The 23,472-nt window shown below is 39.3% G+C and overlaps 1 protein-coding gene across 1 annotated transcript; it reads left to right on the top strand.

Annotated features, from left to right (window-relative positions):
• The first annotated feature begins 289 nt into the window (after nt 1-289).
• On the top strand, nt 290-22,887 carry LOC124533476. The gene is made up of 17 exons (XM_047108785.1): nt 290-789; nt 875-1,134; nt 1,462-1,672; nt 4,344-4,552; nt 5,257-5,364; nt 6,268-6,477; nt 10,133-10,312; nt 10,917-11,031; nt 11,719-11,938; nt 14,868-15,000; nt 15,360-15,493; nt 15,836-16,038; nt 16,118-16,223; nt 17,558-17,935; nt 18,341-18,499; nt 18,734-18,861; nt 20,367-22,887. Exons 1-17 carry the CDS (start codon nt 736-738, stop codon nt 20,484-20,486), a joined length of 2,928 nt encoding a protein of 975 aa, XP_046964741.1. The 5' UTR covers nt 290-735; the 3' UTR covers nt 20,487-22,887.
• Nucleotides 22,888-23,472: the final 585 nt, after the last annotated feature.

The following is a 23,472-nucleotide window of genomic DNA, read 5'->3' as shown; positions in this document are numbered from 1 at the left end:
TAATTTTAAATATGTTTTAAACCTTATTATTTTAAATAAATACTGAATCTTCCTTTACATTGCCCTTGATAATAATTTAATTAAAATCGTCTCCCTTTGAGGAGGAGGTTTGAAGAAGCTAACTACTTCAATGTGGTCTGGTAGATTATATTGTAATTAAGTTTTATCATATGTTATTTTATTTTCATATTTATAGTTGTTTAAGTTGAAACAGTTTGACGTTTTCTCGAGAGTAACGAATAAATATAATTATAACCTTTTTTAGTTCATGGCAACTCTGATACTGACATGCTTCAATAAATCAATACATTTAACAAAAAGACAAACTTCATTTTCCCACTTGTGGGGCAAATAAAACTATTATTAATTTAAAGGATAGTGTTATCAACATTAACGGAAAAGTGTTTGTATTATTATTTAAATATGAATATGCTTATATCATATTATAAGATACGTAAATTATTTTGTAACTCATTTAATTTATTGAAATCTGTTAAATTATCTTAGAAAAATGATTCTCTTGGGAAACTTATTGAGATAATATAGCAACTCAGATATTTTGTTTTTATTTTGATTTCGATCGAGAATCAAGATTCGAACACGGAAGTAGTTGGTTTCTTGTTGTTGACGCTTGCATTGCGAAACATGTCCTTTTGCTTACTTAAAAATATAAAATATGTTTAAATTATGGTGTATGATACATTGACTCCATGATACGGCAAGTTAATCCAAAATATGGCATCGAGGGGAGAAAAAGCGAATGGAAATGGCGAGGAGCAGATCGTCGAGGTAAATCGATTTGCCCTACTTTCCGTTGACAGTTAGATAAACTTGACCTGAGTGTGAGGTGGATCGATGATTATGGGGTTTACAGACATTGGCGGAGGTGTTCCGGTGCTTCATCTGTATGGAGAAGCTGGTGGATGCACATCTGTGTCCTCATTGCTCGAAACTCTGTTGCTACGGTTGTGTGCGACGATGGCTAACGGAGCAGAGATCCCAGTGTCCACATTGTCGTGCCGCTCTGCACCTCCATGAGCTCGTGAACTGTCGTTGGGTGGAAGAAGTTACGCAGCAAATAGAAACTATGCAACAAACAAATAACGCTTGTCAAAGGGAAAGTTTCCGCGACAGGTACCTATTTAAGGTTTACACAAATTCAAAATTATTAAGGCTTTAGTAAGAGGCAGTAGAAAGGTTCTATGGTCAATAAAGATAAGATTACGGAATAATTAAACAATTATAATCCAGAAAAAAATATGTTTAACTGAAAGTTCAAACTCTGGCAAGCAAGTACATAATTGTTAAAAATTCATTAAATACTAGGCAGTGGAGGAAAATATTGTTATTCAACCTGCATGTGCTAGATGAAAATCTTCTACATGTATATCTATGTGGGGTCTATAATAAATGGATTACAAATATTTTATCAAGGGATGTGATTGTAAATTTCTTAAACAGATGTCCGACACATCAGGAGAGGCTAACTGTCTACTGCTGGACATGTCGGCGCTGTATATGTCATCAGTGTGCTTTATGGGGTGGTACACACTCGGGCCACACATTTAAACCATTAGAAGAGGTGTATGAGCAACATGTAACTCAGATAAGAGACGAAGTGGCACAGCTGCGACGTAGATTGATGGAGCTCATAAGTCTAGTACAGGATGTGGTGAGTACACAATAGCATGATATATTTGTTAGTTATTTGGAATAAATTAATACATAAATGGTAATTTCTGTATTTCCTGTCTTTATCTATGCAGCAATGTTTATTTATGTATGTAAATAAGCTATGATTGATTTTTACTTTGTAAAAATAATTCCTATCGAATGAGTATTCATCATAGTTAATTATTATATATCATATATGATTTATCAATTAATTAACGATAACCAACTAAAGCAGTCAAGTATGTTGTTGAAGTAAACTCCAAACCATTAACAGAATAGGAGCTCTTTGTCCCCTTGTCTGTCTTTATTTATTTATTTCTTATTTATAAAAAAAATCTTTATTATATAAATAAATTCCATGGATATGTTGCCTGTGCCATTGCTGTATGAATATTTTTTTGTTAGTCTTTATTTTTGTATGGGTTTTATTTCTTATTCATCATCAGGCATTACCAATGTACAATATGTGGATGTTGAATTAGAAAAGTTTTGTTGGTAATTGTTCTTTTTATTTGTGTATGTCATATATACTTATATACATTTCTGTGTGTATGTCTTTCACTTAATCAACTGTCTTCCTACCCTCTTATGTATTAGGTGTTTGATTCTGAATATTTATGGTGGTCCACATAATATTCGATCTGACGATTCACAATGACTCACAATGGGGCTATCTTTATCTTTATAAATCACCATTTGTAAAGATCGAATCAGTTATGCGTCTATTTTTCGCTGTTTCGACTCTTCTCCGGTAGATGTTTTTATCTCTTATTGGCTATATTTTCTCGTTCTTTATTAAACTTTCGTATGATCTACATTGTTTTTATGTTTTTCATCCTGATGAAAGGTGTACCTTTAACCCCCTTATTTTATACTTAAGAAGGTAGTAGGCACCTCACTTTAATAAAATATATCATTTAAAAATGGGACAGTTTTAATTTTATTATTATTTCATTTCAATACATAATAAAATTTATTCAAGGTCAAGTTCAAGGTTTTATTTTAGTCGAAGATCATCAAATCGTTATCGGCGACCCTTTGCGATCTATTATGCAAATTTCCTTTACCGGATCGATATAAATGTTTTAATTCTTCCGAACAAAATATATCGTCAATAATATTTCCAGGATTCGTCATGCGCTCTGCGGTCGTATATTATCTTGTTCAATATTAACCGGAAAATGCATTTTCTATTGACGATCTCCTTAGAATCTATTTATGGATACATTTGTTGATAAATAAATCCTAAAGCAAATACTTTATGAAATATACCGAATTTCCTATTTGAAAGCAAAATATTTAGTAGACCAGTTTGGGAAAATCTACTTCTTTTTTATTTAGCTATCGTAACAAGAACCGTTTCTCGTCTCCAGCAATGAAATGACCATAAAACGCATCTGTGTTTTGATTTTGAAGCGTTCATTTTGCTTTCTTAAGACAGACTATGCGGAACCAAACCGCAAAGTTACTAGATGTCCATATTGATATAATTCGTAGGTATCAAAATAATTAGATTCGAACTTTGAAAACCACCTTTGTCCTTTACGAATATCCAGTACACTTGCATTAAAATCTGTAATGTTATTGATAACAACTGTTGCGTTAAATTCCTAGCGAAATTAAAAACGATTCAATGTCGAATATGCATCTCTTCGCATTTAATTAAATGTTAGGCTTTTCCCCGTATTCTTTTGTCGATTCTATAATGAAGAACTGACAAGTAACAAATATAACACCTCGCCTCATTGCCTCCACTGGTGACAGGAGGGCTGGTTCGTTTTTTGCCCAAAGGTTCGGAATTGCATTTCAACGGGGAAATGCTGCTAGCATTCTTGTCACCAATACACGCGATCAAGATTTATACAGTAACTTGTTTTTGTTCATATTTGTATATATTTAAGCATTTAATGTTATTATATTAATATTTATAATAGTAATAAGTACAGAACTGACTAGAAACTTTGGAAAGTCATAATCAATAGGATCAATGATTATAGTGGTTTTTTTTTAAAAGATCTGTATTATTGTCAGTATACCTTATATTATTGTATAACACATATTTTGACGCAACTGTAACTATATACTCTTTCTTAAACTCATTCAGAAAGGAGTTTGGACTTCCAAGATCATAAACGGTCCAGTCTTAGTTGAAGAATAAAAAGAGTTTATAATAATGAACTAGTCACTTAAACCTGAAAAGGATTTATGGCGACTTTGGAGAACATTGAGCTAATAAATATTTGCAAATGTGGACATGTGCCGAACGGATACTTTAGCCTGCCTTTAAAATAAACATTAATTGCTGTAATTATATACAAACTCATCAAAACAAAATGTTTCTAGGAAAAAAGTAAAGTAAAAGTAAAGTAACAGCCTGTACATTTCCCACTGCTGAGATAAGGCCTCCTCTTCCATTAAGGAGAGGGTTTGGAACATATTCCACCACGCAGTTCCAATGCGGGTTGGTGGAATACACATGTGGTAGAATTTCTATGAAATTTGTCACATGCAGGTTTCCTCACGATGTTTTCCTTCACCGCCGAGCACGAGATGAATTAAAAAGACAAATTAAGCACATGCATATAGTGGTGCTTGCCTGGGTTTGAACCCGCAATCATCGGTTAAGATGTACGCGTTCTAACCACTGGGCCATCTCGTCTCGTTTCTAGGAACGTAACGTCGAATCCGTGCGCGCCGCGAAGGACGAGCGCGTACGTGAGATTCGAAACGCCGTGGAACTCATGATTTCGAGGCTCGACTCCGCGCTCAAAGCGAAGCTGTTGACTCTGATGGGTCAGAAGAATGGCCTCACACAAGAGACGGAGCAACTCGAACACCTCCTGCAAGAGATTGAGCACCAATTACATTCCAGCACTAGGTATGAATTCGACACTTTATTACTAAAACTTTTTACTATATTTTTTTTTTTAATAATAATAAATAAATATGGGACAACATCACATACATTACTCTGATCCCAATGTAAGTAGCTGAAGCACTTGTGTTATGGGAAATCAGAAGTAACGAAGGTACCACAAACACTCAGACCCAAGACAAAATAGGAAACTAATGAATTTTGTACATCGACTCGGCCGGGAATCGAACCCGGGACCTCGGAGTGGCGTACCCATGAAAACCGGTGTACACACTACTCGACCACTGTGCTAGTTTTTCTACTTCTTTTTTTAAATAAGATTAAGTTTTTTTTTATAGTTTTTGATATAGCCGACATGGAACACGTTATTGTTAGCGAAGATTATGGACTAGAACACCTTTATGTACTCCTGATGGGTTTAGGACATACTTAGAATATTTTTTTTTAGTACGCAATAATGTTATGCACATAAGTTTGAATAAACACAAGTGCACTAAATAGAAATAGATTGATCGCTTTACGTGTTTTTCAAACAAAGTAACAGACTAAGGACGCTACAGAAAAGCCGAAAAAATTGTTATACACGTAATTTGTAGTTTGAATTTACAGATACAGGATATTCGTGTGTTTGTGGCTTTGCAAGCTATCAAGTGGACTAACGAGGTTATCAAAATGAATAATATTAAATTCTGTTTAAATTTCCACAGATCTGAACTGATAGCGAAGAGCATGGATTTATCAAAAATGATTCACCAAGTGCGTCGGAAACCGATGGCCAGTTTTGTCTCCGCGCCCGTACCGGCTGATTTCCATAGGCGAGTACTTTCCCCGCTTTCGCGTTTAATATGTAGACAGTGTCGCAGAAATGTAGGTAAAGGATTACACTGAGTTGGGAGCGTGTGACTGGAAATTTAATAAAGTTTCATATAAAACTAGGGTACAGGTCTTTTAGACGCTGTGACCTTCGTATTTAAATGTGTTAATGTGACTATTGAAATGTATAACATGAAAGAGCATACGAGCAGAGTCGGATTAAAAGGTCTGGAGGCCCTGGGGCCACAAAGCAGTGGAGGCCCTAGACCAACAGGAGCGTAGAGATCCTAATAATTATATCATGGATTAATGGATTAGCTTAAGCTTTTATTAAATTGAATCAGTAAGTATTTCTTGACTGGTATTGGTAAATTAAAAATATTAAGTAGTAAGATTATTATAATTTGACTATATCTCAGTATTTGTTAACTCACTGAAAACTTTTGTGGCCCCCACTTATGTGGAGGCCCCAGGGCAGTTGCCCCGGTTGCCCCTCCCTAAATCCGGCCCTGCATACGAGCAAGGCAAATGAGTCAACTGCAGGTAATCGAATGGACTTCACCGCTCATAAACATCTGCATTGTGAAACTGTCATGGGATGGTTCAAACTCAAACTCAAACTCCTTTATTCAATATAAAAGCATTATTACACTTACTTATTGATTGTCAAATAAACACTACCACCGGTTCGGAAAAAGGACACCCTGACCTGAGAAGAACCGGCGAAAGAAACTCAGCGGGTCTTTTTTTTCTGTTATTTTTTTTTTTTGTCAAATTTATAAGGTACATAGTAGTATATGATTAGAAATAGGTTAATATTTGGATGGTTACTCTGGCTGAACATAGCAATGAGGTCAATGACCCGATTAAGCAGCGGCGACACTAGACGAATGCTCTGCCCACAGCGAGATCGTGCCGAGCTATGACAGCAGCACGTTCCCGCTGGGCGGGTTCACGCAGCTGCAGCACGCCGCCGCACCCGTGTACTCGGCGCCGCTGCACGTCAACGGCCTCTGCTGGCGGCTCAAGGTCTACCCCGACGGCAACGGCGTCGTCCGCGGGAACTACCTCTCCGTGTTCCTCGAGCTCAGCGCCGGCCTGCCCGAGACCTCCAAGTGAGTTCTGCTCGCCTGGTACTTTGATTATATTGCCCGAGACCTCCAAGTGAGTTCTGCTCGCCTGGTACTTTGATTATATTGCCCGAGACCTCCAAGTGAGTTCTGCTCGCCTGGTACTTTGATTATATTGCCCGAGACCTCCAAGTGAGTTCTGCTGGCCTGGTACTTTGATTATATTGCCCGAGACCTCCAAGTGAGTTCTGCTGGCCTGGTACTTTGATTATATTGCCCGAGACCTCCAAGTGAGTTCTGCTCGCCTGGTACTTTGATTATATTGCCCGAGACCTCCAAGTGAGTTCTGCTCGCCTGGTACTTTGATTATATTGCCCGAGACCTCCAAGTGAGTTCTGCTCGCCTGGTACTTTGATTATATTGCCCGAGACCTCCAAGTGAGTTCTGCTCGCCTGGTACTTTGATTATATTGCCCGAGACCTCCAAGTGAGTTCTGCTCGCCTGGTACTTTGATTATATTGCCCGAGACCTCCAAGTGAGTTCTGCTGGCCTGGTACTTTGATTATATTGCCCGAGACCTCCAAGTGAGTTCTGCTGGCCTGGTACTTTGATTATATTGCCCGAGACCTCCAAGTGAGTTCTGCTCGCCTGGTACTTTGATTATATTGCCCGAGACCTCCAAGTGAGTTCTGCTCGCCTGGTACTTTGATTATATTGCCCGAGACCTCCAAGTGAGTTCTGCTCGCCTGGTACTTTGATTATATTGCCCGAGACCTCCAAGTGAGTTCTGCTCGCCTGGTACTTTGATTATATTGCCCGAGACCTCCGAGTGAGTTCTGCTCGCCTGGTACTTTGATTATATTGATTTACTTTTTTCGAATTGAATTGGTCCTAATTTGTAACATTGCTTTAATTTAATATATAAAACACATACCTATTACTAATTTTTGACACTTACAAGTCTATTGCAATTGAAGGGGTAAAGAACTAAAGATAAAAAACTATACATAGCTATATTTTATATGACTCTTATTTATTCTCTTTCTACTCTTAATTATTATATCTTATATAAGATTCGAAAAGCATTTTTCTATACAAAATCATGATGATTATGATCCGTTATATATTGCTCCAAATCTTTTGTCCGATGATTTTTTGTCTTTACTCCTATGATTGCAATAGGCTACAGAAATTAATGTGTTAAACGATTCCTGTTCTAATAATGATGATTAAAAATGATGTCATACAGTGAATGATGTAATTGGCCTATATGATAATAAAAACAAGTGTAGTAACAAAGTGTTTCGTGATTACAATCGCTGCTGTGTTCAGGGTAGGCAAGAGGTGAGTCGGAGAGCATTATATAGCAGTAGTGTGGCAGATCTGTGTGCAGCATGCTGGTTCCTACCGAACTACGACTTCTGTGTGCTGGTTTCGCTGATTGTATTGTCACTCGATGCTCTAACACAACTGAAATAACTAACTCACATATATTTGTTATATACTAGCTGTGCCCGCGATCTTGTACGAGAATTTAACAAAACATAAATATATCGTAGCCTAAGTTACTCCTTATTATATTAGTTATTTGCCAGTGAAAGTCCCGTCAAAATCGACCCAGACGTTCCAGAGATTAGCCGGAACAAACAGACAGACAAAACATGTAAACAACGTTATTTTAATCTTTTATAGGCATTGAGTAAAAGAAGGATATTCTAATGTTACAAACAGACACTAAGTTTATTGTATGTATAGATATGACTAGTTAACGCCCGCGGCTACACTTGCATTTTTCGTTGATTCACATGTGTTAGACAAAAAAGTAACCTATGTTCTATCTTGGATTTCAAGTTTGCTTCATACAAAATTTCATCGAATTCGGTTCATTGGCTCGGTCGTACAAGCGCTACAGATAGATAGGAGTTACTTTCACATTTATAATATTATATAGATAATAAACACTTGTAAATAGAAACATGTCATTGTTATTGATTAATTTATGCCTCGATAATGTCTTAAGTGATTTAACATTTATTAATATTATAGATACTGTTGTTCAAGTAGTTAGTATTTCGATTGCTGACAAGATTGGACAATAGATAACAAATAAAATATGCAATAAGAGCATATAATATCCTCATCAGTATTACGAAAGTGAATCACTGAAGTATGATTCCAAATTGAGATACCAAGGCCGGGAGAAAAATAAAACAGCCATCTGATTGGCTGTTTGTTGCTTGCGCTTGAAACTTACCAAGCACCATCGTGTATCGCAATCACCAAGACATAATTCTATTACATAATTATAAACTTTTAAAAGGTTAACTACAATTGTCAGTTATCATTTTAAGTAATGCTTTTAAAACAACTTTTCTACTTGCCTGTACAGAGCTAATCCATTTCACGCCCAGCTAATCCCGCGTTTGGTTTATATTTCGTAATATATCTAAATAAAAATTAAAAGTATACACTTAAAACTAAAATGTCTTATTTTATATTTTTATTTGCTAATAGTAATAGTAATATAATAGTAATAGTAAGTAATAATTCGTCTTGTGCAATTTTATTAAGAGTTAACGTCGTAACGAGATGGTATCATTATTAAAACATATCTTTAGTTCTCAAATGTATCGATGACAATATAATAATAGAGGACGTGATTATAAAATGAATTTATCAATTTATATAGTAGCGTATAGTACGGCACAACTTAGATGTCGCATCGGCAAAATTCTTAAAACCCAAATTATCATTATTTATTTCTCATGCGAATATGATCTTTGCACAAACGTAATAACTTATAATATCATATGACCTAATATATGACGCGTCGATTTACATGCACTTGCTTTCTGTAACGCGTGAATCTATAGCGACGAATAGCGTCGGATGGCGCGATAGGATCTCTATTGATTGTGTAAATGTAAAGATATATGATAGTGGCAATAATCAGTTTTTATTTTCATTCCATTGTATTTTCCGATGCTACATCTAATTTGTGTCTTACTATAAGTGACTTGTATAGCAGTTGAAGTTAATCTGTTACTTCAGTTGTGTTGGAGCATTATATCAAGATTTAATTAAGTTAAAAGTATATCATTGTAAACATTTCACGATATTATATACACTATTGTAATTTACAAATTCATTATAACAAAAAATATCATACATAGTTGTTTCGCATTAAACAAAACTGTTCTAAATAACTTTTTGGACTCTCTATTAGTTGTTTAAATCATTCGAGCCTAAGCTTCCGCTTAAAACATGAAAGTTCCTTCTGGCTGAAGCATCGTAGCTGAACAGATCTATACTTTAATCGTCTTGCTAGTATAAAATCATCACACAGAGATATATATATATATAATTATCATTATTTATAATTATCGTGCAATTTTTTTGCTATTGATTATAAAACTTCAAAAGTTACTGTGTCATAAACAAATTCATCAATAAAAACAGAAGTCGGATTTCGTGAGAAATTTCGACGACACGCAAAACTTTAGAATAAATAAAATATTATTTTTTGTAATAGATGTTAAAATGCAAGAATTATTTGAAATTAGAAACATTACAGTAACGTATGTTTTAATATCTGTTTTGTCGTACGAGTCAATATTTTTTATGTTATCTGTGTGTTGCAATTGAGATATGATCATTCGATTCGTACGCTCCGGTCGCTTACATGACGTAATGGTACCAGGTACGAGTATCGCGTGGAGATGCTGCATCAGGTATCTCGCGACCCGTCCAAGAACATCGTTCGCGAGTTCGCGTCCGACTTCGAGGTGGGCGAGTGCTGGGGCTACAATCGCTTCTTCCGACTCGACTTGCTCGCCAGCGAGGGATACCTCAACCCCGACACCGACACGCTCATACTGAGGTACACATCTGGATGATACGTGTATTATTTTGTCGTAAGTTTGTAATGTAAGTAAGTAATGTATTACTCAAACTCAAATAACTTTATTCAATATAGAAGCATTACACTTTCTTATTGATGGTCAATTGAAACACTACCACCGGTTCGGAAAAGAAAATACCCTGACCTGAGAAGAACCGGCGAAAGAAACTCAGCGGGTTTTTTTTTTTTTTAGTTGTCTCATATATTATTTAAACAATTTAATATGAGATGAAATAGCCAGGAGGCGATCGTTTCATTCCCAAGGTGTGCTATCGATCATAAACTCATTAATTGTATAATAACCTTTTGCACACAAGCGTTCCTAAATTATTTTCTTAAACTTGGCAACAGAGGCATTTTGAACGCTTTCTGGGATCCTGTTGTAAAACCGTATACATTGCCCCACAAAGGAGTTACTGACTCTATGTAGTCGAGTAACAGTAGTAACAAGTTTGTGTTTGTTTCTTGTACCAATGATTGAGCACAGAAGCTATAAAATCATGTTTACTACATACATTATCGTTTACGTTCCAGGTTAGCTCGCAGAAAACAAAGAATTTTTTATCACAGTTTAATATTTTAGGTTCCAAGTTCGTCCGCCCACGTTTTATCAGCGATGTCGCGATCAGCAGTGGTATATCAATCAGCTGATTACAATGCAGAATCAGCACATTCTGCAGATTAATGATCTAAAGGAGGTAACTATATAATGTTCTGTGTTAAGTCTCTCGAGACAAACCTAACTGTATATACGACGACCTCCATGGTCGAGTGGTGTGTACACCGGTTTTCATGGGTACGCTACTCTGAGGTTCCGGGTTCGAGTCCCGGCCGAGTCGATGTAGATTACCATTAGTTTTCTATGTTGTCTTGTGTCTGGGTGTTAGTGGTACCGTCGTTACTTCTGACTTCCATAACACAAGTGCTTCAGCTACTTACATTGGGATCAGAGTAATGTACGTGATGTTGTCTCATATTTATTATTAATTATTATTATATACTTATATATGAATTAAACGGAAAAATGATATTAAGAAGATAAAGTAACAGCCTGTAAATTTCCCACTGCTGAGATAAGGCCTCCTCTTCCATTAAGGAGAGGGTTTGGAACGTAATCCACCACGCTGTTCCAATGCGGGTTGGTGGAATGCACATGTGGCAGAATTTCGATGAAATTAGACACATGCAGGTTTCCTCACGATGTTTTCCTTCACCGCCGAGCATGAGATGAATTATAAACACAATTAAGCACATATATATAGTGGTGCTTGCCTGGGTTTGAACCCGCAATCATCGGTTAAGATGCACGCGTTCTAACCACTGGGCCATCTCAGCTCATTAAGAAGATGTTATATTATAATTATTACCCACGGCAAATGTTTCAGCGCTTGACGTTGGAGATGTCTCGCAACTCGATGGCGGCGACGCGCGCGAGCCCGCCGGGCGCCGTGACGTCACCGGCGGCGACGGGTGCGGGCGAGGACAACCCCTCGCAGAACAACCCCGTGGACGGTAACGGCCTCACAGACCCGCTCGTATTCGGGAACCAGTGGAAGTTCAACACGCCGCAGACCATCCTTAACGGACAGCGGCTAACCAGTCCGGGTAGGATTTAATGTTGTTTATTTATTAGTTAATTTTCCCTTTACTAATATTTGTTGTATCAATCCAATCATCCAATCCATCAGCCCATTTCCGTTCACTGCTGGACATAGGCCTCTCCAATTGCACGCCACTGAGATCCTTTTTGGGCTACTCGCATCCAGCTCCTGCCAGCCGTCTTGCGTAAGTCGTCACTCCACCGTGCCCGAGGACGTTCTACACTACGTTTGCCGAGACGCGGTCTCCACTCTAGAACACGTTTCCCACAACGGTTATCGGTTCTGCGGCAAATATGGCCAGCCCACTGCCACTTCAGCTTACTAATCCGGTGGGCTATGTCGATGACTTTGGTTCTCTGGCGGATCGCCTCATTTCTGATGCGATCCCGCAGAGAAACGCCGAGCATAGCCCTTTCCATAGCACGCTGAGCGACTTTAAACTGGTGGACCAGCCTTGCCGTGAGTGTCCACGTTTCGGCTCCGTATGTCATGACGGGTAGGACGCACTGGTTGAAGACTTTCGTCTTAAGGCACTGTGGGATCGACGATGTAAAGATTCGACGTAATTTTCCAAACGCTGCCCAACCTAGCTGAATTCTTCTATTCACCTCGTCCTCAAGGTTGTTTCTACCAAATCGCAGAGTCTGCCCAAGGTAGACATATTTTTGTGGACTCCAGAACAGCCCAGATTTCAACCGAGTCAAAGGCCTTCTCATAGTCCACGAATGCAAGACACAGGGGCCGATTATACTCTTGGGACTTCTGTATAATCTGCCGCACTGTGTGGATGTGGTCTATGGTGGCGTATCCGGTCCCAAACCCGGCCTGTTCTGGGGGTTGGAATTCGTTGAGTCTTCGCGCAAGACGGTTCGTGATCACTCTTGAAAACAGCTTATAGACGTGACTCAGTAGGGATATGGGACGATAGTTCTTCAGCAGGGTTTTGTCTCCCTTTTTGAAGAACAGGACGACCACACTCCTACTCCACGCCTCCGGAGTTCTCCCTTCGAAGAGGACAGAGTTAAAAAGCTTTTGGAGTTCCTTGAGTACCGGATTACCTCCTGCTTTTAATAACTCTATAGTAATACCGTCCTCTCCAGGGGCTTTTCCATTTTTAAGCTATTTAAGAGCAATCTCGATTTCGCCAACACTGACTTCAGGCAGGTCTTCTGAGAAATGGCGTGTTAACGTAGCTCTAGAATCCTCATTTTCGGGATCAGGTCGAGATGCATGCGATGCGTATAACCGGCCGTAGAAGTCCTCTACTTCCGAAAGAACTGCCGTCTTGGAAGAAACGACTTCTCTACTTGATGTGGTCAACTTCGTCAGGTGGCTCCTTCCAAGAGATTGTACGAACACCTTAGACCCCCGATTCTGCTCGATTGCTCTTTCAATCGTAAGAGTATTGGAGCACCGGAGGTCGTGTCGTACGCGCTTGCTGATCTCTCGGTTTAGTTGCCGCTTCTCTGCCGAAGTGAAAGGTGGGTTTTCACGTCGTTTCTTCATTAGCCCTAAGGTCTCTTCTGAAAGTTTGGACTTCCTGCCCTTACGCTGCATGCCACAAAATCTTGTACCTTCTTCCCTGAGAATTCGAACTACATTTTCTAGGGTCTGGTTTACGTCTGTTGTGGTTTTCACGGCAGCGAATCGGTTCTCCAGGTTTGACTGGAACGTTTCAGATCCCGCAATGGGTTGGAGCAGCTTTGGTCGGAGCGTGGACTTCATCAGACGGACGCGCTCGGCCCTAAAACCGATATTCAGAGAGTATTGAACCTGTTGATCACAGAGACGTCTCTGAATATGTGCCTCTTGTCTGTCATGATGAAGTCTATCTCATTTTTGGTCATAGTGTCGGGGCTTTGCCACGTCCACTTCCTTTGGGGCTGTTTCTTGAAGAAGGAGTTCATCAAGAAGAGCCCCTCCCGTTCGAGGAAGTTGACAAGCATTTGCCCCCTATGATTCCTACTTCCAAATCCATGGGGTCCTACTACCGATTCGCTGCAATTCTGTACTCCCACTTTAGCGTTAAAGTCCCCCATGATAACGTTGTAGTGGGTTTTCGTGGTGAAGTGGAGGGCCCTCGATATATCATCGAACAATTCTTCCACTTCATCGTCCGAGTGTGTCGAGGTCGGTGCGTACGCTTGCACTACCTTGAGGCTGTACCTCTCGGTGAGCTTCATTACGAGGTACGCAACCCTGTTCGACACACTGGAGATTTCCACAACGTTGTCAGCTAGGGACTTATTTACCAGAAACCCAACGCCACCTTGGGATTGTTGGTCTCCCTCTCGGAAGTACATTAGGTGGCCCGAATCGAGGGTTACGGTGTCCTCTCCCTCTCTCCGGACTTCACATAACCCTAATATGTGCCACCTAATTTTCCCAAGTTCTATTTCAAGTTGCGCCAGATGCGAGTCAAGCCGTAGCGTGCGTCCGTTGTACGTCGCAAGGGTCAGTCGGTTGTGGTGGCCTCCCGTAGCCCGGTGATTCTTAGCACCCCCCGTCCCGCCGTTACCATCATCGCCACCATGACGAGGAATAGGGGCTGCCGGGAACTGGGGGCCGTGGCTTGTATGAGTGCTGCATATAGAGGATATTGCCCATAATCGCCACGCTGGGCAGGCGTGTTGGCGATCGCAGAACGTAGCTACTCGCACCGGTGACGCTGCTGCCCGTCATCGGCCTGTGGTATTTAGCTACGTTTATTTTGATGGTTATACCGCCATCATTCGGTCGCCAGAGCCTCGTTTGCTAGTTGGCAGGATGCACCACGGGCAGGTGAGGTTGGCTTGGGGCGCTAAGATGTAATTTGCGCCCCCTTACATCCCCATTGTTGTATCAATTAATCATAAATATCGCTGAGAGCGTCAAATTGACCCCTGGATGGAAATTCTTCTGAGATTGAGATCTCAGCAGCGCTATGTGTGCAGGCATCCTGAACACGGCCATGTACGAGGAGGCTGGCGCGGGCGGCGTGTGTTGCGCCGAGTTTGCCGCCGAGCGCGCACGCAGCTCCGCGCAGCACGCACTGGATTCGCCCTACAACATGCCCTCCACTTCCAGGTGAATGAATGATCTCTGCACATAATTCTGCTGGGAAAAGATTACATCATATGGTATTGTTGCTGGGTTTGTGTAGAGGATATTGAAAGTCACTAACTGGTTCACGATTTATTAACGAGACGGTAAAATTATACGGACTGTGACGCACTCGATAGACACTGTTTTACATATGCAATGCATCGACTTTTATACATGATACATGCCAAAGAATATGAGATACACAGATGTTAAATATTTTAGTCATAGAATATGTAACTTTACTAACTGTTTGCTTTAATACCTATGTGCATATACGGCACAGTATGATAGTAAATTGTGGAACACGTGTACATATGACATTTGGTGTATGTGGTATACAGGTCCGCGAGTTCTCTGCAGGGTGCGGATAACTTGGCGCTGGTGAGCCTCCACACGCTGTTGAGCGCGACCGCCCCTGCTCGTCCCATACGACCCCGAGTGCGCCTCGACCGACCCGCAGAGTCGCCGCTCGTCGGTACGACCATCAGATCATCATTAAATTTAAAAAGTCGACTGACCTAATGACACATAATTCCACGTTTTTGACGACCTCCATGGTCGAGTGGTGTGTACACCGGTTTTCATGGGTACGCCACGCTGAGGTCCCGGGTTCGATTCCTGGCCGAGTCGATGTAGATTACCATTAGTTTTCTATGTTGTCTTGGGTCTGGGTGTTTGTGGTACCGTCGTTACTTCTGGTTTCCATAACACAAGTGCTTCAGCTACTTACAATGGGATCAGAGTATGTGATGTTGTCTCATATTTATTTATTTGTTTAACTACTGATATCAATTACATAATTATTTTTAATGTTCAGCAGTGGCAAGTACACCAGTGACAGAAGCGAGCACGACAAGCACTACTGTATTATGTTCGTCGTTATCGTCTCCAGAGCTGAACGGCACCACCAGCACGAACGGTGAAGCAGGGGCAGCTAAGCCCGAAGACTCCGCCGGAGGCTCCACTAGCCCTCAACCAGTTGTGACACAACCCGTTTCTGAATCGAGCAGTGACACTGGAGTGAGTTAATAACACCATATAAAGTTTTTATACTCATTTATTTTTGATTCAATTTGATATTAATTTCTCTAATCATCAGGATCTCATGTTCAGTGAGTTGGATGGTTTCGTAGATGAAAACAACACAAATCACACAGACGAGATCTCCAACGAAGAAAACGACGTTGATGAGGAAACTATGTCAGGTAATCATTTTATCGAACTCACATCCGCACTTCGATATTGAATATTTTGGTTTCATTGATTACAAATTCGGTTCGTTAACTGCTACCGCCGAGCCGTGCGCAGGCGTCCCGATCCTCCCCGCCACTCCCATCCCTGTCCGCAGAGCGCTCGTCCGACAGTTGTTCGTGGTGCGCGAGCGAGCCGCGCCCGCCGCGCCCCGCGCCGCCCCCCCGCCGCCCGCGCGCCGCGCGCTCCTACCGCCCCTACCGCCTGCGACACGCACGCACCCACTACTCCACTGACCGCTGACACGCACACATCGTCAATAACATTTCCGAGATACAATATAACACGAATGAAATTTTGTTGTCAATCAACGGCTAAATTTTATATATGTTTTATACCCTGTCCGCTTTCGAGTCGAAAAAATCTCTTCAATGTCACTCAGCTATTCGTAAAAACTCGTTAAAAATTATATCAGTCGATCTCCAAACTCTACAAGTAAAAATATTAAAAATATAATGTATCAAATAAATTTAGTGTAAATATAGTGATGATAGTTAGCCCTTACAAATATTGTCTAACAGTACACGATATAATAAATGCGTTTTTTTTGTAAAAATACAGTATATTCATACTTAAATATGACAATTGAAATGTATTTCTTAGTCTTGTTCGTGATATTATAAAAACACAATGTTACTACTATTATTAAAATAGAGAAAATTACAACGAAGATAATTTAGTACTTTCATATAGAATAGTAAAATTTGTAGTAATTTGTTTTTAATTCGACCAAGCATGTTATACAGTAACTGACTAAAAATAAATACTTAAAGGCTTATATAAATACTCACCTATTTGTATAATTATATATATTAATCTTGAAAGTGTACAGGGTATAATTTTAAGAAGAACATTTGTTTATTTTTTTATTTTTATGTTGGTGATTTTTATTTGAAACAAATGTAATTAAAAAAAGAACAGATACTTATTAGAAAGCAATAAGTTGTCAATATTAAAATAATAAATTGAAAAAAGTGCCCACTTGAGTTGTTTCGTTCAGTGTTTTTGTTAATAAAGTTGTTCATACTTGTAACGTAATAAATATTTTAATTTTACGAATCGTTTACATTACTGACACAGTACATAAACCATCTTTCCAGTAAGTAACTGAAATTACATTAAATAATTAATTAATCTGTAATAGAATAAATACTAATACATTAGTATGTAAAAATGTAAAAAATATATTGGTGGGTAATAAAATATATAAACAGTAGGTTGAGTATTCTAGACACTAAATTTATACAAAAATAACAAATAATTGTATGATACCTATTTTATTTTACAGGAGAGAATGATATAGAAGGGGCGTGCGGGGGACGTTCTAACGACGCGGGCGACATCCTCAGCCGCCTGCTGTGCGCTGTGCACGGGCGCGGCGTCACGCCGGCCGGCAGCGACGGGCCGCTGTCGCCCGCGCACGCCGCGCCGCACGCGCACGCCGTGCCGCACGCCGCCGCGCACGCGCCTACGCACGCCGCATCGCACGCCGCGCCGCCGGGCCCGCACCACTCGTTCCTGCACACGCACCTGCCCGCCGCGCTGCCCACGCCGGCACGCCACGACGACCCGCAGTTCTCCACCTCCGCCCACACCGACATGCTGCTGCTAAACCTCATGCGCATCAACGGCCTCACGCCCAAGTGCCCGAGGAGCTCGCGGACCGGTGAGTTCCTGATTAGACTGATGGAACTAAAGCGAGTGGTTTGACGACCTCCGTGGTCGAGTGGTGTGTACACCGGTTTTCATGGGTACGCCACGCTGAGGTTCCGGGTTCGATTCTCGGCCGAGTCGATGTAGATTACCATTAGTTTTCTATCTTGTCTTGGGTCTGGGTTTTTGTGGTACCGTCATTACTTCTGATTTCCATAACACAAGTGCTTTAGCTACTTACATTGGGATCAGAGTAATGTATGTGATGTTGTCTCATATTTATTTATTTATTTAGTGGAAAAATGCTAAGATAAAATATTCCTTGATTAATATCATGATATATTATATTAACACGAGCAATACAGAAAGTTACGGCTGCGGGAGTCCTTTAACTCAATATTCTGTTCGCGACGCCCAGGGCCGAAGCGCAACTGGTCCACGTCGTCGCAGGGCGAGGCGCCGTCGCGGCCGGCGGGCAGTGCACCGCCCCGCGCGACCCGCCCCGCGCGCCGCCCGCCCCGCGCGCCCCGCAACCCGCCGCTGTCGCCCGGCCAGTTGCAACGCGACCCGTCTCAGAGTAAGATAGATCAACCATGTTTCTTTTTAAGTGTGAACTTGTATATTTTGTGAAGACTACTAGGAATGGAAGTTTACCACTACTGACCATTACTAGCTTTGCTAATAATAATAATAAATAAAAGATAATATAATTATTGCAGCTCTTAAGTTCTCTCATTTTACTGTACTATAAGCAAAATAAAATATCAATTGTTTTTTGTAATGAAACACGCCACGTGTGTTCGCGTCGCAGGCATGGGCTGGGCGGGCGCGGCGAGCGGCATGGCGGGCGCGGGCGCCAGCGCGCTGCGCGAGTGCTACTGGCCGTCCGCGTCGTCGCTCAGCGACACCGACGACGTCGAGGTCATTCTCGACTACAACGTAATTACCCCGCGCTCTACTCACGTTACTTACCGCATGTGCTTATGTAGTCATGTAAACACACACACACACACACAGTTTCGATTTCAGATGACCAACAACTCTTGTTAAAGAAAAAATATATATTGGATACATTAAAATTCATTTATCATTACTGAATGGATCTCGAGACAGCATAGAGTTAATAATTCAGTAAAAGTGTTGTGTGCAATTAGTTGGTCGACTGGAATTGACTCGTGACATAATATTACCAACAAGGCAGAATTGTTGGTATTATAATGTGATTATAGCTGATAACTTTTTCCAACTATCGAAATGATACATGAGAAACTTTATCCTTTTAATAACAGCCTTAATAACAACCTCTTCCTGCCGTTTTGTATTTCAATAAATGTAACAAATACGAACGCGGGTAAAAATCATTATAATCCGGGAGTTAGCACTGTAGTCGAGGAAGTCATTTTACACTGGGTGACAACAACAACAACAGCCTGCAAATTCCCGCTGCTGGGCTAAAGGCCACCTCTCCCTTTGAGGAGAAGGTTTGGAACATATTCCACCACGCTGTTCCAATGCAGTTTGGTGGAATGCACATGTGGCAGAATTTCTATGAAAATTTTCACATGCAGGTTTCCTCACGATGTTTTCCTTCACCGCTGAGCACGAGATGAATTATAAAGACAAATTAAGCACATAAAACAGCGCTGCTTGCCTGGGTTTGAACCCGCAATCATCGGTATAATAATGCATAAAATGCAGGCGTTCTAACCACTGGGCCATCTCAACTGGGTGACAAACATAACAGTAATAGTTTTTCCCTAACACTTAACAATTACGAGCATCAGCAGCTCAAATAGCGGTAAAAGACACGGCATTAAAGCCGTCGGATAAAAATCTGCTTCGATGATTTTTATACTGAACCAAAAAATTAAATTCTAGTTTTAATCACATTATAAAAAAATTGTCACTTGAATTGACATAGTTTATAATTTGTGTCTTTGGTTGATTTTTTTAAACTCCATTTCAACCGCTAGTGCGAGAACTGACGCTCAATCAACTCTCTGAACTGAACTGAAGTAAAATTTCTAGAAAAAATTATAACATTACCTTTTTTTATATGATATAGTTTGACGAACGAGCATATAGGCCACCTAATGGTAAGTGGTCACCATCACCCATAGACAATGACGCTGTAAGAAATATAACAATTCCTTACATCGTCAATGTGCCACCAACCTTGGGAACTAAGGGGTCATGTCCCTTGTGCCTGTTGTTACACTGGCTCACTCACCCTTCAAACCGGTACACAACAATACTGAGTACTGTTATTTGGCGGTAGAATAACTGATGAGTGGGTGGTACCTACCCAGACGGGCTTGCACAAAGCCCTACCACCAAGTACCTCCCGAATTTTTTATGAGTACACAGGGAACAATTAATTTTATGATTGAAATGAACAGATGACGTCATCTTCACATTATAACATACGTAATTTTTACACACAGGACACACTATTCGACATGCTGTTGAACAGCCTGTCTCTAGAGGGCGGGAGCGTTGCGGAATGCGATGAGGCGCCGCCCGTGCAGCCTTGGAGCCCCGCCCGCGAGCCACGCAACGATTGATCCGTGCGGCGACCGCACCCGCACCAACAGCCGTACCGACCCGACCGGCACTATCCGCACTAAGCGCACTACCGGCTGGAAACCTCGCTCTACCAAGACGATTACCGCTGCGAATGCCATCACTAAATATTGACTGCGTTTAAAAATCCTATTTCAATGTTATTCTTTTAAATCTTACCACAACAATTAAGTTATAAAATTAGAAATAGACAAAACAATAATTTAAAAAAAAATCTCTATTATCCAGAGTACCTTTAATATTGATTTATTTAAGACATGATCAAACTATAGTCGATGATAGTCTTTTTGAAATTATCATTTTATAATTGCGATAAGAGGCTCTGGTGCTGGATGTAATTTTTTTAATATCGTGTAGAGGTCAATATTAAATTACAAAAGAATCAGGTGAAAGTCAGCAAGTAAGAAACTGACTCGGTCTCATCTACAAGTCGTAAAGTAATAAAATTTTGTTACAGCATTTACTCCTAACATCGCGTATAACATATTGGGAAACCAGTTGTCAGTACATCCGTGTTAAATGTCTAAATATTAAGTGTTTGAAGACATTCAGTTGTAGTATTCGTCTCTGAATGTCTGTTTTAATATCTAAATGTTTTAAGCATCTGTTGTAGAAACGTACAATTTAGTGATACTGTTGAAATATGTCATTGAAGCTTAAATATAAAGATGTTATTCTATTCATCTTACCTGTCTTCGCCGCTGAGTGATTGGGTTCTAACATTCCTTATATTTTTGTAACCATTAATCGTTCGCCTTTTTTATTAAGCTTTTTTTTCTGTGCTCTATTGCTCGTAAATGTACTTGTATTTTGGATATTAAAATCCTGTCTGCCTGGCCTTCTGTGCAATTAAGTGTGGGTAGAAATTAAGCGTGGCTTGTGTAATCGTTGTATTGCCAAAGATTTGGACTGCACAATTTTGATTAGTGGAATTTTAGTGCCACAATGAGAAAAAATATGGGATCTGCTCTATGATCTATGGACTGTATAAATTCGCTTAAAAACAATTTGCCTTCGTAGGGAACTAGTTTCATGAAATGGAACCATATTTGGCTATATTTTTATTACGGCATTAAAGTTGTTTTCGTACTCTATCTTGTAAAAAATAAAGTGGTCCGTTTTGAGGTTTGTGAAAGAATTTTATAGATAAAAAAGTAAAGTAAATGATATTTTTGTCGGTTTCGTAAATCTCAGCATAATTTTAATTATTATACTCATTATGATATTGTAGAGAGCAAGAGACTTGCCTCGACTCGTTCCGGGTCCTTGAGTTTAGTTTTAATACAGAATGAGTGAATGATTGAACGTTAGAATATTAATTTGGGCATTAAATTATTTACTCAAAATTTGATCTCGGACATTATCGGTAATGAGTGTCCATGACAGTCGAATCTATTCTTCCTCCGCCTCTTGTATCGCTACAACTTTCAAAACTTTTATTCAATATTGCAATATTTTGATGTTATAGATTATAGGAATTGACGTGTGCGGCGCGTTTTTGAACTATTTGGTTTTGTTATACTATCCAAAGAATTTGCCATGTAGTTTCGAACTCGTTTAAATTTCTTTTTTAAAATATTTAATTTATAATAACATAGTCGCGTTGCATTCGTCAATATGTTCTTAATGCTGATACTCTGACTCAATACTGGTTATCTTGCTTGTTTAAGCCTGCTATTGGTTTTATACATATAAGACTCAATTGTGATATTTTACTGAATAATTAAAGGAACGTATAAGCATTGCATTTGTTTGTGATAATTGATTTTATAATACTTTGGTTGAATGTTTTAAACTATCTATTCTTAAAATTTCAATATTTCTAGTTTTATTTTGTTTTTCTACATTATAAATCTCCACTTTGAAGTATCGACGTGCGTTAGTGTGTGTGAAGTTCGTGCTTACAAGTCGTCTTAGTGTGCGAGAGGCCTAGAGTAAGGACACAAAAAAAATACAAATTAGATTATATTTGTTAAGGTTATTTTATTAAAAAATCCTATGAGACATCCTGTAAGTACGAACGCTATAAATGCTACTATAAGTCGATAACTACCTGGGTAGGTTTTTGTGAATGATAATTACATATTGTTTGGTTTTTTCTTTCTCTATCGATCCTTTAACAAACAAATGCATGTGTTTTGTAATTTGTTTGTCAATCAAGCAAGGTAGGCAGTAGAATAAATTTTAATTGATATCAATTCAATATGCTGTTGTTCCAAGTAGAAATCGGTGTTAAATGTGACTGTAGCGATATAACAAGTTCGAACGTAGTTTTAAAACTATTAGGTTATGTAGTGTGTTGACTTAAAGTTCAAAGTTAGTTTAAGAGTTGATTGCTATATATGTTTTAAACCTTACATTTTCGCTCTACAAATTTTTAATTAAAAAAAGAATCGTTTAAGGACTCACAGTATAAATTATAGATTTATTTATTAAGTATCAAATACAACCGATGGGTACAATTACTATGTTTTAGAATCAGCTTTGGTAAATAACTGTTACAAAAATACCTATTTTTGATTCTGTCTAAAATGTTGTATCGATGTACGTGAATTGATGTAATATATAGCAAAAATAAAATATGTGTTTTATTTTGAACCCATTACTATTTTTTTATTAATATTGAAATCCATATTGTCGAAGTTACTGGTAGTGGTATCAAGTCATTGCACTCTAGTTGACACTTTAATTGATTTTAAAAGAGATAAAGACTAAATAATATGTTGTGTAATTTCAGTAGTTCGGGATGGAAAAAATAATATTTTCGTTTTACAATGATTCTTCAATCTCTCTATCATTTGTTAGAATGCCACGCTATCGTCCCATTGTTTGTAATGACAGCTCAATCATATTTAAAATAAGAAATAGTGTTACATGCCAGTATTAAATGCTATGCCATATAAAATAATATTAATTACAGTTTTACAAATTATTGATCAATTAATTAAAATAATAATTGTATATAAT

This window comes from Vanessa cardui, chromosome 11, assembly GCF_905220365.1.
Source record: "Vanessa cardui chromosome 11, ilVanCard2.1, whole genome shotgun sequence".
Lineage (NCBI taxonomy): Eukaryota > Metazoa > Arthropoda > Insecta > Lepidoptera > Nymphalidae > Vanessa > Vanessa cardui.
The sequence above is the reverse complement of the archived record's forward strand: the minus strand, read 5'-3'. Positions and strand labels throughout refer to the sequence as shown.

Coding starts and splice junctions, on each gene's coding strand:
- LOC124533476 (XM_047108785.1), top strand. CDS start 736: ATGGCATCGAGGGGAGAAAAAGCGAATGGAAATGGCGAGGAGCAGATC. Junction 16,039..16,117: donor AATCGAGCAGTGACACTGGA/GTGAGTTAATAA, acceptor TCTAATCATCAG/GATCTCATGTTCAGTGAGTT. Junction 16,224..17,557: donor TGATGAGGAAACTATGTCAG/GTAATCATTTTA, acceptor TTTATTTTACAG/GAGAGAATGATATAGAAGGG.